At 44.4% G+C, this 15,450-nt stretch overlaps 1 protein-coding gene across 1 annotated transcript in view; it reads right to left on the reverse strand.

Moving 5' to 3' along the window:
* Positions 1 to 3,868, reverse strand: part of LOC148505439 (low-density lipoprotein receptor-related protein 2-like) — a 77,493-nt gene extending 73,625 nt beyond the window's left edge. The window contains exons 1-3 of the mRNA XM_088448388.1: positions 3,707 to 3,868; positions 1,501 to 1,614; positions 878 to 997 (exon numbers count right to left, since the gene is read on the reverse strand). Coding sequence (XP_088304514.1) covers positions 878 to 997; positions 1,501 to 1,614; positions 3,707 to 3,779 — 307 coding nt within the window. The 5' untranslated portion in view covers positions 3,780 to 3,868. The remainder of the gene's footprint in view (positions 1 to 877; positions 998 to 1,500; positions 1,615 to 3,706) is intronic.
* Positions 3,869 to 15,450: the final 11,582 nt, after the last annotated feature.

Genomic DNA, 15,450 nt, shown 5'->3' on the forward strand with positions numbered 1-15,450 from the left:
ATAATATAGAACCCCCCAAAAAATTATATATAACAATGTTCTGAAAAAACATGGGTTCCAAAAATATTGGCAAACCTGCCCCGTCATGAATAAGAGCACTGAACCACTTTCTGCAATGCTTAACAAGGTTGGAGAACACTTGAGGGGTCTTGGACCACTCCTCCAGGCAGAACATTAAAAAAGTCCTTTATATTATTGGGTCAGCGCATGTGGACTGACCTCTTCAATGCACACAACATTTTCAATTTGTTTCAAATCTCAAGACAGCCATGACAAAACTTTGATTGTGTGTTCCTGAAACCATTTTAGTATGAATTTTGATGTGTTTTGGGTCATCTTGCTAAAAGGTCCACCTGTGGCCAAGTTTCAGCATTTGGGCATAGCCAGATAGTGTTTGGCCTAAAATCTCCTGGCATAAAGTGGAGCATCATGCCGTTGATTTTTCACAAGAGCCTTTAGAAAACTAGCTGTAAGACAGACCCAAATAATCAATGATTCATCACCATATCTGACAGTGGTTTTCTTGTTAGGTCACCATACAATTCTATTTGTCGTTCCAATAACATTTTGCAAAGTTCAGGTGCTGCATATTGTGTCTCACTGTTCGGAAAGGCTTATTTTGCCAAACTCTTCCAAAAAGCTTCTGATTATGGGCATAGGAGCATCAGACACAGAACTTTGAAATCTGAAAACCAAAATTCAGCTAAATTGTACAGTTGTGAAGCTGATCTTTGGATTTGGTCTTCACCCCAGTTACCATCCTCCCCACTGTACATGGGGACAGTATACTCTTGTATTTATACCCCAGGGAAAAGGAAATGGCCAGAGCCAACAATTGAGTTCCAGGAGACTGGAGCAATAAAGGGATTATACTTACCACAGTCCGCTTCATCTGAGCCGTCTAGACAGTCACTGACACCATCACACTTCCAGCTTTCAGGAATACACTTTCCATTGTCACATTGCCATGCATTTGTATCTCCACGGCATGCTACAACTGTAGAGAAAAATCGTTCAGAAAATCAATTTCCCAAAACCATCTGAAGACCCCTCCCCACCACAGATAGCAAATACCTTTTGCTTCTGGGGATAGAGGCAGATTAATTACTAGTCCAACTGAATGTGTTGGTACATCAACCTAGGACAGGGATACACAACATGCGGCCTTCCAGCTGTTGTGGAACTATACATCCCAGCATGCCCTTCCACAGTTTTGCCATTGAGGTATGCTAAAACTGTGGCAGGCCATGCTGTGATGTGTATTTCTGCAGTAGCTGGAGAGACGCATTTTGAATACTCCTGGTCTAGTAGTTGTCCACACTTTGTGTATATTTGAACTTTAGCACATAATGAACATTTAGTTTTTTATTGCATATTGGCTTCATTACAGTTTGAGAGATGTACTGTACCACATAGGATATCCAGATTGTTTAATCAATGAGGAATTGCAACAATCGACAGAAAAAAATCCACACGAACCATAGAGAAATAAGGTCTTACCACATTGCTCATCTGACCCATCAGGACAGTCCCTCTCTCCATTGCACAGCCAAGAGATAGGAATGCATTTATCCTTACATGTAGACTGCTGCATAACACTGCACATGGGTGGTTCTGAAAGAAAGTGGTCACATTTACATTTGGCAAAATCTATATCTATCTCTATCTCAGACAGAACAGGCGGCACTCGCAGATTTAAATGGAAACTATATATTCAGGTGTACACATAGGCAACACTTCAGTGTGCAACCCCCTTTCTCAAGCTAACACCATTAAAAAACAGACAAAAATGGTGTAGGCTTGAGACGGGGTTGCACCCCGAAACATCGCCTAGGTGTACACCTGAATATATATTTTCCAATTAAATAATCTGCAAGTGCCATCTCTTCTGTCTTTGATCTATTGTATTTTAAGGATTGGCACCGGAGTATTGTACCAGCTACCTTTGTGAGTGCCAGCATATTGGGGACATATAGATATAGTTTAGTTGCATCACAATGCGACCAAGATTGTCAGTTGAGAAAAAAAAAAAGTGAAAAAAAATATGCTTGGTAGCCGGCACGCCACGAAGGGCTGTTTGGCACAACAACAGTGTATTATGAGGAGAAAAAAAAAAAAATATATATATATATATATATATATAACACACATTTATACATACACAGAACACAGCGGTGGCCATTTTCCAGTGTTCTGAGCAGCGCTGACACCCACCATGGGACCACAGACAGGTAAGTTTAAAATAATATGGGTGCAGGGTGTGCGGTGCTGGGCCCCCCTGGACCCGGGGGCCCGTGTGCCCCGCACACACTGCACCCAGATAAACCTATTAGTCAGTGGAGTAACTAGATATTTGTGGGTCCCAAAGTAACTGTTTATAAGGCCCCTTATATAACTCCTAATGGTGACAAATTTATATAACACTATGGGGGTCTATTAATTATGCTAATTATCGGGGCATGAATGGACACGATAATTACATTCTAATTCGCCACAAGCGCCAGAGCAATTCATCATTGCTCTGGCACGGAGAAAGCTGATCCAAAAATCGGTTTCACTGTTCCTTTTGGAGTAGGGAATCTTTCCACCGCTTCTTTTGGAGCTTTGAGACAAGTGCGCTTGTGTGACCTACAGGTCACAGATGCACATGAAACAGACGTCCTGCGGAAGAAGCTGGACAGGGGCAGAGGAAAATATTGTATTTTCGGAGCATGATTAATTCTGTCCCTATACTAGTGTATGGGGGGATAGAGGGCCAATCCAGGAAGCAGGACATATCGGTGATATCTCCTGCTTTACCTTCCTAATGAATGTTAATTTCTACAAAAGCAGGTGAAAAGTGTCATTGAATAAACCCCATGGAACTTTCAGCTGTGGGCCCCATAGTAGCAGTACCTATGCCTTTGCTGTCAGTGCTGGATGTGAGCCCTTGAACTATATGAAATGCACAACTAGTGAAAATTACAAGCAGAATACTATGCAAAGAAAAAAAAAAAAAAAAAAAAAAAAAAAAAAAAAACAAACACCACACACAATAGTTACTATGCAAAGGACATATTACAACTACACTTCAAATTGCACAATACAGGAGACTTCACAGAAATATTTGGCAGAATGCTAAAATGCTAATTAGCACTGCAAATTGCAGTAACCATTATTATCAGTAGGGACTACAATCTGACCCCTATGCCCCAAACTTCAAAAAGTGAAGCAAAGCTTCTTGGAGTTCGGCCCTGGTAGTTTATACCATCTTCAGATAACGTAAACTGCTTTAAGCCTATGGAGGGTTACAAGCATGAGAGAGAGATCTTTCCATTTCTCTCCTGCAGCCTCCGGCAGGAGCTGACATTGTGCACATGGGCAGCGTCAGCTTCCACAGGAGAAGTATTTCACAAACTTGAAAGAAAGACTTCTACAATATGACGGCGATATAACCCACAGGGACGGCAGTTACCACAACCGCAGTCCCTGCGAGTTCCCCTTGATACATAGCGGGGATCATTTCATTAAAAATTAAGATATCCCTCACTATATGGAACCTTAATAATCACAGTAGTTCCACAATTATTAGTACACAGGCCCCTAAGTTGCTTCAAAATCATGGACAGTGAAGATAACCAGTTTCACAGATTCCTGGTGACAGCAGTAAAATTAAGTGCAATTCTAGTAAGGGGAGACAAGAACATTATTGATTTTTTTGACTCACCGATTGATAGCTCTCCAGGTATAAAACCAGACAGTAACAAGACTAAAATCAACCTCACATATATCCACCTCATTTTTCTTCAGAGAGAGTGTATGCATAGGAAAGTTATGGCAGGATTGTGCTTAGGAGTGGGAATAAAAAGCTGACCTAAAGAATAATAAAAGAAAACCCTTTCTCAGAGGACTGTTATTTATCTAGAAGCCTCTTTCTGACCCTTCATAATTAGCTGAAGACATGCAGCACCTGCTAGATTTTTAGCAGGTTAATTAAAGAATTAGGTTAATTAAAGGCAACTTTGCTGTGTCACATACAGCATGTTGTCATATATGTGTGTGGTGTTTGTTTTATAAGTGTCTATATTTGAATATTTATTAATGGGTTTATCTTTGGTTATCCATACCAACAGGAGACTCTTTTTTAAAAATCTTTTTACATACAACTAATAGTTGATTCATGATCTGTGAGTTACACGTGTGTCTGTCCTGGAAGCTTATTCTTCAATGTTCCTCTTTAAGCTTATGGTTCTACATGCGTGTTCATTTCAGTATACTTCTCTATGAAATGTTGGTGAATTTGATTTTTGCAGTAGCTAAAACATTGTTATATAAGTGTTTATTTATTATGTAGGTTTAAATATCTAGTGCATACATTTTTTACATGCCGGTGAGGATATTTGTGAAAACTGTTGCACATGAGAAGGTATTGTAACCAGGAGTGTAACTAGCCATTCATGAGCCCTATACCAACATTTGTAAAGACCCAATCTTTTGCCCAATGGCAAAAACAGAAACATGGGACACACAAGGAAGACAGGCCTCCCATCAGATGGGGGCCCCATAGCAACTATACCCGCTGTACCCATGGTAGTTATGCCAGTTGCCGACTCTCCCGCAATGGCCGGGAGGCTCCTGAAAATCTTGTGGCACTCCCGGTTCCCAGCAAAGGATGGCAAGTCTCCTGGTTTGGGTGCCACCTGCATAAAGTCGCTATGGGCAGCCATCCACAGAAGAGTGATAGTGGGCACCCGGGGGGCCTAATGATGTGATTTGCACTGAATCTTGTCATCTTAACCCCGCCCCCTGCTTCACACTGCCGTAAGTCTCGGTATTGTATAGGAGAGGGTGGAGCTGCGATTATGCAATCGCACTGCCACACCGCCGCGCAGCCCACAATTACCCCCTGCAATGCTGACATGGCTACCCCCTCCTAGAGGGGGCAGCCAGAATGTCAGCATGTATGGTTTATACCCTTGATTGAAACTAATAACAACCAATCCAATTGTATTACCTATTTTATCTTAGAAAATAACAGCAAATATCTGTATATTCATGGGATACAGTAGGCAGGGTCAGCCTGGCTCACAGGGATACAGGGGAACCCCCGGTGGGCCCCACTGCCTGAGGGCCCACCCTCTCCTCTAGGGATCAGGTTCCATACTGTGCACTTGAATATTACATTATACATATGTTACATTACGGATGTAGTCAGCATGCCTCCACGCGGCATGCTGATGGACTATATCCCATTGGAATCCCGACAGCAGTCGGGAACCCAGCTCCAGAATATCGACCACTAGCATGCCAAAGGTAGGTACAGGGGGTTAGGTTTAGGCACTAAGCTGAGTGTTAGGCACTAAGGGGGAGGGTTAGTGTTAGGCACCGGGGTGGGGGAGGTTAGGTTCAGGCACTAAGGGGGAAGGTTAGGGTTAGGCACCAAAGAGGGAGGGTTAGGGTAGGGAGAGGGTGAGAGTTAGCATACCAACCAACAAGTGTTGGTATGTTAATCCTGTCAGGATCCCAGCATCGCGATTCTGACCGATGGGATCCCGACTGTTGGCATTACATACCTAACCCGTTACATTATACTGCATAGGACTATGGTGTATTTTCTACAATGCATTGCTGTTATTAGTCTGGTACATTATCATGCATACACTAGAAGTATTTACTATATATATATATTTAAAGTGGTCCAGAGTATGCACTCTCTAATGGTCAGCCAAGCCTCTGTGGAGACTGGCCACACCCCCTCTGGAGACTGGCAACAGCCCAAGTATAGGCCCCTATCACTGCATTCCCCCGGTGAGCCCTTCATGCCCCAGTCCAACACTGACAATAGGGGAACTGTAATGAGCAGTTGCCTGACAAGGACATCCACTTTCATTGGTAGTAGCATAACTGAATAATAATAAAATAAAACGACTGAACCAACTCATGCGTCAGAAAAGTAGTTTTGTAACATTAAGACCAGACACAGGGGTAAATGTAATGGACGGCGAGTTCCATGCGAGACTGCCCAATGTTTTAAAGTAGTAGTCATTTAAAAGGCAAAATCAACCTATTAACCACTTAATTGACTAATTATTTTTCCAAAAACCGCTCAGAAATTGTCTTTTTTTTTTATGACATCTTTTATGACATCTTTTTTAAAACTTATTCAAAACGATTTTATTAATCTTTTTTTGTAACACAGTATACCATAAAAATAGCAATTTCTATGGTATACTGTAATGGTATATATTGACAGGTGTACCATCGATGGTCAGTGGGGAAACCATCGATTAAAAAGTTAATTGACTATTTGAGACAGCAGCCACCAATGTTGCCTTAACATCCGTTGGGGGCCGTCATCAATGTGCAGCATCGGTGCCTTGTCAGCAGGGCAAAACCACTTTTTTTTTTAGAGTAGCCATCCCTAGTGTGTGTGTGTGTGTGTATTTATATTACACATACACACACACATATATATATATATATATGTACAGTGTATATATATATATATATGTATATTAGGGGTGAACGGGTTTGGATTTCTGAAATCCGAACCCCCTTGAGCCCCCCCGATCCAAGGCCGATCCGAGTCAGGCTCGACTTTTTCCGCCTGACTCGGATCTGAAATCGAGGCAAAACGTCATCATCCCGCCTTCCGGGTCTCGCGGGTTTTGGATTCTATATAAGGTACCCGCGTCGGCGCCATTTTCTCACTCGGCTGTGGACAGTGAAGAGGGAGGTTGGGAGTTAGGGCTGGCTGGGCTATGTAGTGTAGTTTAGTGCAGTGTAGTGTTGTGCTGCGTTGTGCTGCTGTTGTCCATAGGGGCTGTGTCCACTCCTCCAAAGTCCATAGGGGCCGGCTGTGTTGTGCTGTGCTGCTATTGTCCATAGGGGCTGTGTCCACTCCTCCAAAGTCCATTGGGGCTGGCTGGACTGTGTTGTGCAGTCAGTTGTCCATAGGGGCTGTGTCCACTCCAAAGTCCTGTGTAGTGTCCCAGTCCAAAAGGGGTGCTGTAGTGTTGTCCAGGGGGTGCTTTGTCCATCAGGGGTGCTCCCCCCAAGTGCAAAAAAAATAAATATTTTTTCTGTGTTTGTGAATTGTGTGCGCAGTAGCCGCACGTGCATCAACAAAGTAGCGCCAAGCGTGCGCCTGTGTCATTAGTAAAGGGCCGGTTGGCTTGACCGATAAAGGGTGCTGTAACCCCCAAAGTGCACTCCAAACCAAATAAAAAAATATTTTCTCTGTTTGTGAATTGTGTGCACTGTGGCTGCACGTGCATCAACAATGGAGCAGCGCCAAGCGTGCGCCTGTGTCCCATAAGTAAAGGGCCAGCTGGCTTGTCCATTAAAGGGTGCTGTAACCCCCAAATTGCACTCCAAAAAAAATAAATATAATTTTGTGTTTGTGAATTGTGTGCGAAGTAGCCGCACGTGCATCAACAAAGTAGCGACAAGCGTGCGCCTGTGTCATTAGTAAAGGGCCGGTTGGCTTGACCGATAAAGGGTGCTGTAACCCCCAAAGTACACTCTAAACCAAAAAAAAAATTATTTTCTGTGTTTGTGAATTGTGTGCACTGTGACTGCACGTGCATCAACAAAGGAGCAACGCCAAGCGTGCGCCTGTGTCCCATAAGTAAAGGGCCGGCTGGCTTGTCCATTAAAGGGTGCTGTAACCCCCAAAGTGCACTCCAAACCAAATAAAAAAATATTTTCTGTGTTTGTGAATTGTGTGCACTGTGGCTGCACGTGCATCAACAAAGGAGCAGCGCCAAGCGTGCGCCTGTGTCCCATAAGCAAAGGGCCAGCTGGCTCATTTCTTAAAGGGTGGTGTAACCCACAAAGTGCACTAGTCTCCAACAAAAATAAAAAATTATTTTCTGTGTTTGTGTGCGCCTTAGCCGCACGTATATATCAATATAACATGAATGGAGGACCAAACTTTCTCCGATAAAAATAAAATAGGGAAAGATCAAGAACCACTTCCTCCTAGTGCTGTTGCTGCTGCTGGGAGTTGTTCATCATCCCAGAGAGGAAGTAGGAACACCACTACTTTTACTAAACAATTGACCCTCCAACAGTCCTTAGCGAGGAGGATGAAGTACGACAGCAGTCATCCTGAAGCAAAACGTATAACTGAGGCCTTGACTGCTATGTTGGTGTTAGACGTGCGTCCGGTATCCGCCATTAGTGCAGTGGGATTTAGACAATTGATGGAGGTAGTGTGTCCCCGGTTCCAAATCCCGTGTAGATTCCACTTCACTAGGCAGGCGATACCGTGACTGTGCAGAAACGTCAGAAAAAGTGTCCTCAGTGTCCTGAAAAATGCGGTTGAACCCAATGTCCACTTAACCACGGACATGTGGACAAGTGGAACAGGGCAGACTAAGGACTATATGACTGTGACAGCCAACTGGGTAAATGTATCACCTTACGCAGCAACAACAGCAGCATCACCAGTAGCAGCATCTCAGAAACGCCAGCTCGTTCCAAGGCAGGCTAAGCTGTGTATCACCGGTTTCAGTAAGAGGCACACCGCCGACAACCCCTTAGAGAAACTGAGGGAAATCATCGCCCAGTGGCTTACCCCACTTAGACTCTCCTGGGGATTTGTGATATCTGACAACGCCACCAATATTGTGCGGGCAAATTCCAGCACGTCCCATGTTTTGCTCACACAATAAACTTGGCGGTGCAGAATTTTCTGAAAAGTGACAGGGGCGTGCAGGAGACGCTTTGGGTGGCCCGAAAAATTTCTGCCCACTTTTGCCATTCAGCGACTGCGTGCGCCTGTGTCATAAGTTTTTCTGTCTTTGTGAAATGTGTGGGCTGTAGCCGCACCTGCATCCTCAAAAGAGCAGCGACAAGCGTGCGTCTGTCTGTTAAAGGGTGGTGCAACCCTCAAAGTGCGCTCCACAAACAATAAAAAAATTCTTCTTTTTTTTCTGTCTTTGTGAATTGTGTGAGCTGTAGCCGCACCTGCATCCTCAAAGCAGCAGCGACAAGTGTGCATCTGTCTGTAAGATGGTGGTGTAACCCTCAAAGTGCGCTCCACAAACAATAAAAAATGTCTTCTTTTTTTTTCTCTTTGTGAATTGTGTGGGCTGTAGCCGCACCTGCATCCTCAAAGCAGCAGTGACAAACGTGCGTCTGTCTGTTAAAGGGTGGTGTAACCCTCAAAGTGCGCTCCACAAACAATAAAAAATTCTTCTTTTTATTTCTGTCTTTGTGAATTGTGTGGGCTGTAGCCGCACCTGCATCCTCAAAGCAGCAGCGACAAGCGTGCGTCTGTCTGTTAAAGAGTGGTGTAACCCTCAAAGTGCGCTCCACAAACAATAAAAAAATTATTCTTTTTATTTCTGTCTTTGTGAATTGTGTGGGCTGTAGCCGCACCTGCATCCTCAAAAGAGCAGCGACAAGCGTGCGTCTGTCTGTTAAAGGGTGGTGCAACCCTCAAAGTGCGCTCCACAAACAATAAAAAAATTCTTCCTTTTTTTCTGTCTTTGTGAATTGTGTGAGCTGTAGCCGCACCTGCATCCTCAAAGCAGCAGTGACAAGTGTGCATCTGTCTGTAAGATGGTGGTGTAACCCTCAAAGTGCGCTCCACAAACAATAAAAAATGTCTTCTTTTTTTTTGTCTTTGTGAATTGTGTGAGCTGTAGCCGCACCTGCATCCTCAAAGCAGCAGCGACAATTGTGCATCTGTCTGTAAGATGGTGGTGTAACCCTCAAAGTGTGCTCCACAAACAATAAAAAATTTCTTCTTTTTTTTTGTCTTTGTGAATTGTGTGGGCTGTAGCCGCACCTGCATCCTCAAAGCAGCAGTGACAAACGTGCGTCTGTCTGTTAAAGGGTGGTGTAACCCTCAAAGTGCGCTCCACAAACAATAAAAAATTCTTCTTTTTTTTTCTGTCTTTGTGAATTGTGTGGGCTGTAGCCGCACCTGCATCCTCAAAGCAGCAGTGACAAGCGTGCGTCTGTCTGTTAAAGAGTGGTGTAACCCTCAAAGTGCGCTCCACAAACAATAAAAAAATTATTCTTTTTATTTCTGTCTTTGTGAATTGTGTGGGCTGTAGCCGCACCTGCATCCTCAAAGCAGCAGCGACAAGAGTGCGTCTGTCTGTTAAAGAGTGGTGTAACCCTCAAAGTGCGCTCCACAAACAATAAAAAAATTATTCTTTTTATTTCTGTCTTTGTGAATCTTGTGGGCTGTAGCCGCACCTGCATCCTCAAAGCAGCAGCGACAAGCGTGCATCTGTCTGTTAAAGGGTGGTGTAACCCTCAAAGTGCACTCCACAAACAATAAAAGAATTCTTTTTTTTTCTGTCTTTGTGAATTGTGTGAGCTGTAGCCACACCTGCATCCTCAAAGCAGCAGCAACAAGCGTGCATCTGTCTGTTAGATGGTGGTGTAACCCTCAAAGTGCGCTCCATAAACAATAAAAAAATTCTTCTTTTTTTTTCTGTCTTTGTGAATTGTGTGGGCTGTAGCCGCACCTGCATCCTCAAAGCAGCAGTGACAAACGTGCGTCTGTCTGTTAAAGGGTGGTGTAACCCTCAAAGTGCGCTCCACAAACAATAAAAAATTCTTCTTTTTTTTTCTGTCTTTGTAAATTGTGTGGGCTGTAGCCTCACCTGCATCCTCAAAGCAGCAGCGACAAGTGTGCGTCTGTCTGTTAAAGAGTGGTGTAACCCTCAAAGTGCGCTCCACAAACAATAAAAAAATAATTCTTTTTATTTCTGTCTTTGTGAATCTTGTGGGCTGTAGCCGCACCTGCATCCTCAAAGCAGCAGCGACAAGCGTGCGTCTGTCTGTTAAAGGGTGGTGTAACGCTCAAAGTGCACTCCACAAAAAATAAAATATTCTTTTTTTTCTGTCTTTGTGAATTGTGTGCACTGTAGCTGCACCTGCATCAACAAAGGAGCAGCGCCAAGCATGTGCCTGTGTCCCATAAGTCTGTTAAAGGGTGGTGTAACCCCCAAAGTGCTCCAAAAAATGAAAAACAATTTTTTTTCTGTGTTTGTGACTTGTGTGCGATGTAGCCCCACGTGCATCAACACAGTAGCAGCGCCAAGCATGTGCCTGTGTCATAAGTCAAGGGCCGGTTTGGACATCTGGTCCGGACTGAAGGACGTGCCAACAATTTCTGACAAGTCTACTGTCACTGCATATAATACTGTCCTCAAAGCAGCAGTGACAAGCATGCGTCTGTCTGTTAAAGTGTGGTGTTTCCCCCAAAGTGCGCTCCAACAAAATAAAATAATCTACTTTTTAACTGTGTTTGTGTGTGAAATGTATGCGCAGTAGCCACACCTGCATCCTCAAAGCAGCTGCGCCAAGCGTGCGTCTGTCTGTTAAAGGGTGGTGTAACCCCCAAAGTGCACTCCAACCAAAATAAAATAATCTTTTTTCCTGTCTTTGTGTGTGAAATGTATGCGCAGTAGCTGCACCTGCATCTTCAAAGCAGCAGCGACAAGCGTGCGTCTGTCTGTTAAAGGGTGGTGTAACCCTCAAAATGCGCTCCACAAAAAATAAAAAATTCTGCTTTTTTTTTCTGTCTTTGTGAATTGTGTGGGCTGTAGCCACACCTGCATCCTCAAAGCAGCAGGGACAAGCATGCGTCTGTCTGTTAAAGAATTACATTGGTGACAGCATCCAAGTAGGCATGTCAGACAGTCCGTACCTGTACTGGCAGGAAAAAGAGGCAATTTGGAGGCCCCTGTACAAACTGGCTCTATTTTACCTGAGTTGCATCCCCTCCAGTGTGTACTCCGAAAGAGTGTTTAGTGCAGCCGGGAACCTTGTCAACGAAAGGCGCAGGAGGTTGCTTCCACAAAATGTGGAGAAGATGATGTTCATAAAAATTAATTATCAACTCTTCCAGGGAGACCAGCCTCCAGAACGTACAGAGGGACCTGTGGTTGTGGTTTCCAGCGGGGACAAATTAATACTCTGTGAGGATGAGGATGTACACAACACTGAAGAGGGTGAGGAATCGGTGGATGAGGAGGATGAGGATGACATCTTGCCTCCGTAGAGCCAGTTTGTGCAGAGACAGATTAATTGCCAGCTTGTTTTGTGGGGGCCCAAACGAACCAATCATTTCAGCCACAGTCGTGTGGCAGACCCTGGCTCTGAAATGATTGGTTTTTAAAGTGTGCATGTACTGTTTATACAACTTAAGGGTGGGTGGAAGGGCCCAAGGACAATTCCATCTTGAACCTCTTTTTTTTCTTTGCATTATGTACTGTTTGGGGCCTAGTTTTTCAAACTGCCATCTTGACAGCGTGTACAGGAAGGAGAACTGACATGCGGCACACTAAGGGATGCACCAGAGATAATTACAAGCCACCCTTAAGTTACTAGGCTTTGGACCTTGAGCGGTTGCATTTAACTATGCGCTCTATATACAGCGCTGTATTATTGAGATGATGTCTCTGTATCATTTGTTGTAATTACCAATTATTGGATGAGGTCTTGAGAAAGGTTCAGTTTGGAACCGAAACGTCGACCAGAATTTGTTACATCCAAGCAAGTGTAAAGCCCATGAATGAATAAAACTACTTAAAGAAATATAGTGGCGAGTGCCTCCTTCCTTTGGTGGATATACAAGACTATATATATATATATATATATATATATATATATATAGTCACACTGTATCTATATATATATATATATAGAAAATATACCTTCATATATAACACACCTCCCTGTATATCACCTCTCTCTCTCTTTACTCACTAATCTGTATATAAGACATCCATATATAACTCTCCACTCTAGATAATATACCTTCATATATAAAACACCACTCTCTATATTATACCTCTATATATAACACACTACTCTGTATTTTATCCCCAGTATATACCATTCACTACATAGGAAACAGTAAAGCTATATTATTCATCAAGTTATGCAAAAATGGTCTGATATTTAATAATTAATAGGTATTTATTTTCTGCTGAGAAAGAATACGTACAGTCTGCCTTAGGGCCTGATTCAGAGCTGAACGCTCTGACCAGAGCGCTCGCTCTGAATCAGGGCCCTCCTACCTGTTTTAGGAGCGTCCTCATGGACGTTCGCATAGCTGTGGGTTACCACCCACAGCTTATGCGAGCGTCCATGATTATGGTCGCGATGGTCAAGACCATCGCGACCATCGGGCTTGCGACGGAGACCCTGCGGTAGGGTCTCGTTGCCGCTAGCCCTGGAGTGATTTTGGCTCTATCAGAGCCAAAATCACTCCCACTGACATCACTGAGACAGTAGGCGTTCCCATGGGAACGCCTCCGTCTGGCAGGCCCGCCGCCGGCACGCCCACCAAAGGGGACGTGCTGTCAATCAACATCGACAGCACGCCCCTTTGGTGCGAGACCCGGAGCGATGGAGAGCCCGTCGCTCTCCGGGTCTCGCGCATGCGCACGACGGAGCTCCCTCCGTCGTGCGCATGCGCAGTGGGGGACATCGACCCGCTTGCGAGTGTACTGCCGCTCACGAGCGGGTCTGAATGACCCCCTTAGTTCACTACTCTTAGAATAATTGAATAAAAAGCCAAATGATTGCCTTTTTTCAGTAAATGTAAGTGAACCAGTTCCCTTAATAAACATCTGTGAGTTTAGGAAATATATTTGATAGGCAGAATAACCTGTAAATACCTCCCAACCAGTGACGGATTTTACCTAGGGGCTGCATGACTGTAGCCACCCCAGTAAAATTGGTCACCTCAGTGAGCCAGTTGCAGTCCGTGACTGCACTGGATACACTGTGACTGGCAGTGGAAACGCTACCTACCAATCACACACAGGACAGGCATCCCCAAGGGGAGGTGATTTCTCTCCCTGCGGCTGCCAGTCCGAGCCGAGATAGTGGATAGTAGCCACTGCTCTGCCTTTCGGGCCGCCCTACACTGCTTCTAGGGGCTGCAGCCGAAGCAGTACATAGAAGCCGGTGTTATGCGTGATGCCACCGCCTTTCCTGGCACCTGCCAGTTCCAGGATGCGGCTAACTGGACCAGCAGCAGTGGCAGCCCCCTTCATGCAAGAGGGTAGGAGCCGCTGCTGCTCCCAACTGTCCCAATTTTTCTTGGATAGTCTTGAACTGATAAAGTTTTAAAAAGTTGAATAAAAGGGAAAAAATTACAAATAATGTAAGGGGAATAAATTAGGAACGAAAATATAGTGTTATGGATTGTTTGAGGTAGGGGGACCCAAATCAGTGTTTTGCTTAGGGCCCATGAGGTCTAAATCCACCAATGGGTCTTATAGTTTATTAAACTGCCATCTTGTCTACCACTGCAGTGCCACTCTGTGCCATGTTTGAAGCTGCCACATGTTAGTGCCACCCACTGCTGTCGCTTAGCTTAGTCAGCCAGCTAGCTTGATGCAACCTTTTGGCCTAAACTAGATTAAATCAATATTGTGAGCTGTAAGGTGGTCAAAATTGACTGAATAATACTGGAAATAAATGTTATTGAGGTTAATAATACTGTAGGAACAAAAACAGGCCCAAATTATGTGATTTCAGCTGTTTTTATGATTTTTTTGGAAAAAATACAGATCCAAAACCAAAACACAAAGGAGATAGAGATCCAAAACCAAAGCCAAAACAGGGGGGTTGGCGCACATCCCTACTTTAGACAAACAATACAATAAAAAGGTCAAAAAGTCTTGCGCCAATCCTGTTTCAAGTGTGAATTTCTCTGTTTGCTTGTTTCATAGGACCTTCTTTAGCAGAGAAATCAATCCACATATAGGGTCTCATTCAGACCCGTTTGCCAGTGCCTGAGCGCTCGCAAGCAGGACGATGTTTGGCTGTGCACACGCGCAGCGGCCGCACTGCGCATGCGCATGCCCCGGAGTGAGAAATTCTCTCGCTCCGGGGCTCACTACAAAAGGGGCGGCTGTCGATGTTGATCAAAAGCTCTCCCCATTTTGTAGGTGTGGCGGGGGGGTGGTTTCACAAATGGAGGCGTTCCCAAGCGAACGCTAGCCGTTTGTGGGCGGCCCCACTGACATCACCAGTGATGTCAGTGGGAAAGCTTCCGGCTCTATTAGATGAGACCCTACTACAAGTGTCACGTCGCAAGCCCCGATGGTTGCGATGGTCTTGACCATCGCAACCCTCATCCTGGTCACTCTTTAAGGCTGTGGGTAGTAACCCACAGCCTAGCGGAGGCCGGATCATTTTTTAGATGCGGCCGCCCTCATTCAGAGCGAGCGCTCGCATTTTGCGAGCTGCTCTGAATGAGGTCCATAGTCCTCAGAGAAATGTTGTATGCAAAGGAAAAAAAATAAATATAAATAAGCAGAATGATGATCATAAATCTATAGCAATAAACAAAGTGCAGCTCCCAAATAAGGTGTAGATGATAAGATAAGGGTGCTCACATGTGTGCTTACATGGAACAGGTGTAGTATTTTCTTATAAAGGTATCTTTAGAAATCCACCGTTGTCAGTGGCAACACCTCAGTG

The sequence above is a fragment of the Taudactylus pleione genome, unplaced genomic scaffold (genome assembly GCF_031769625.1).
Source record: "Taudactylus pleione unplaced genomic scaffold, aTauple2 ptg000454l, whole genome shotgun sequence".
Lineage (NCBI taxonomy): Eukaryota > Metazoa > Chordata > Amphibia > Anura > Myobatrachidae > Taudactylus > Taudactylus pleione.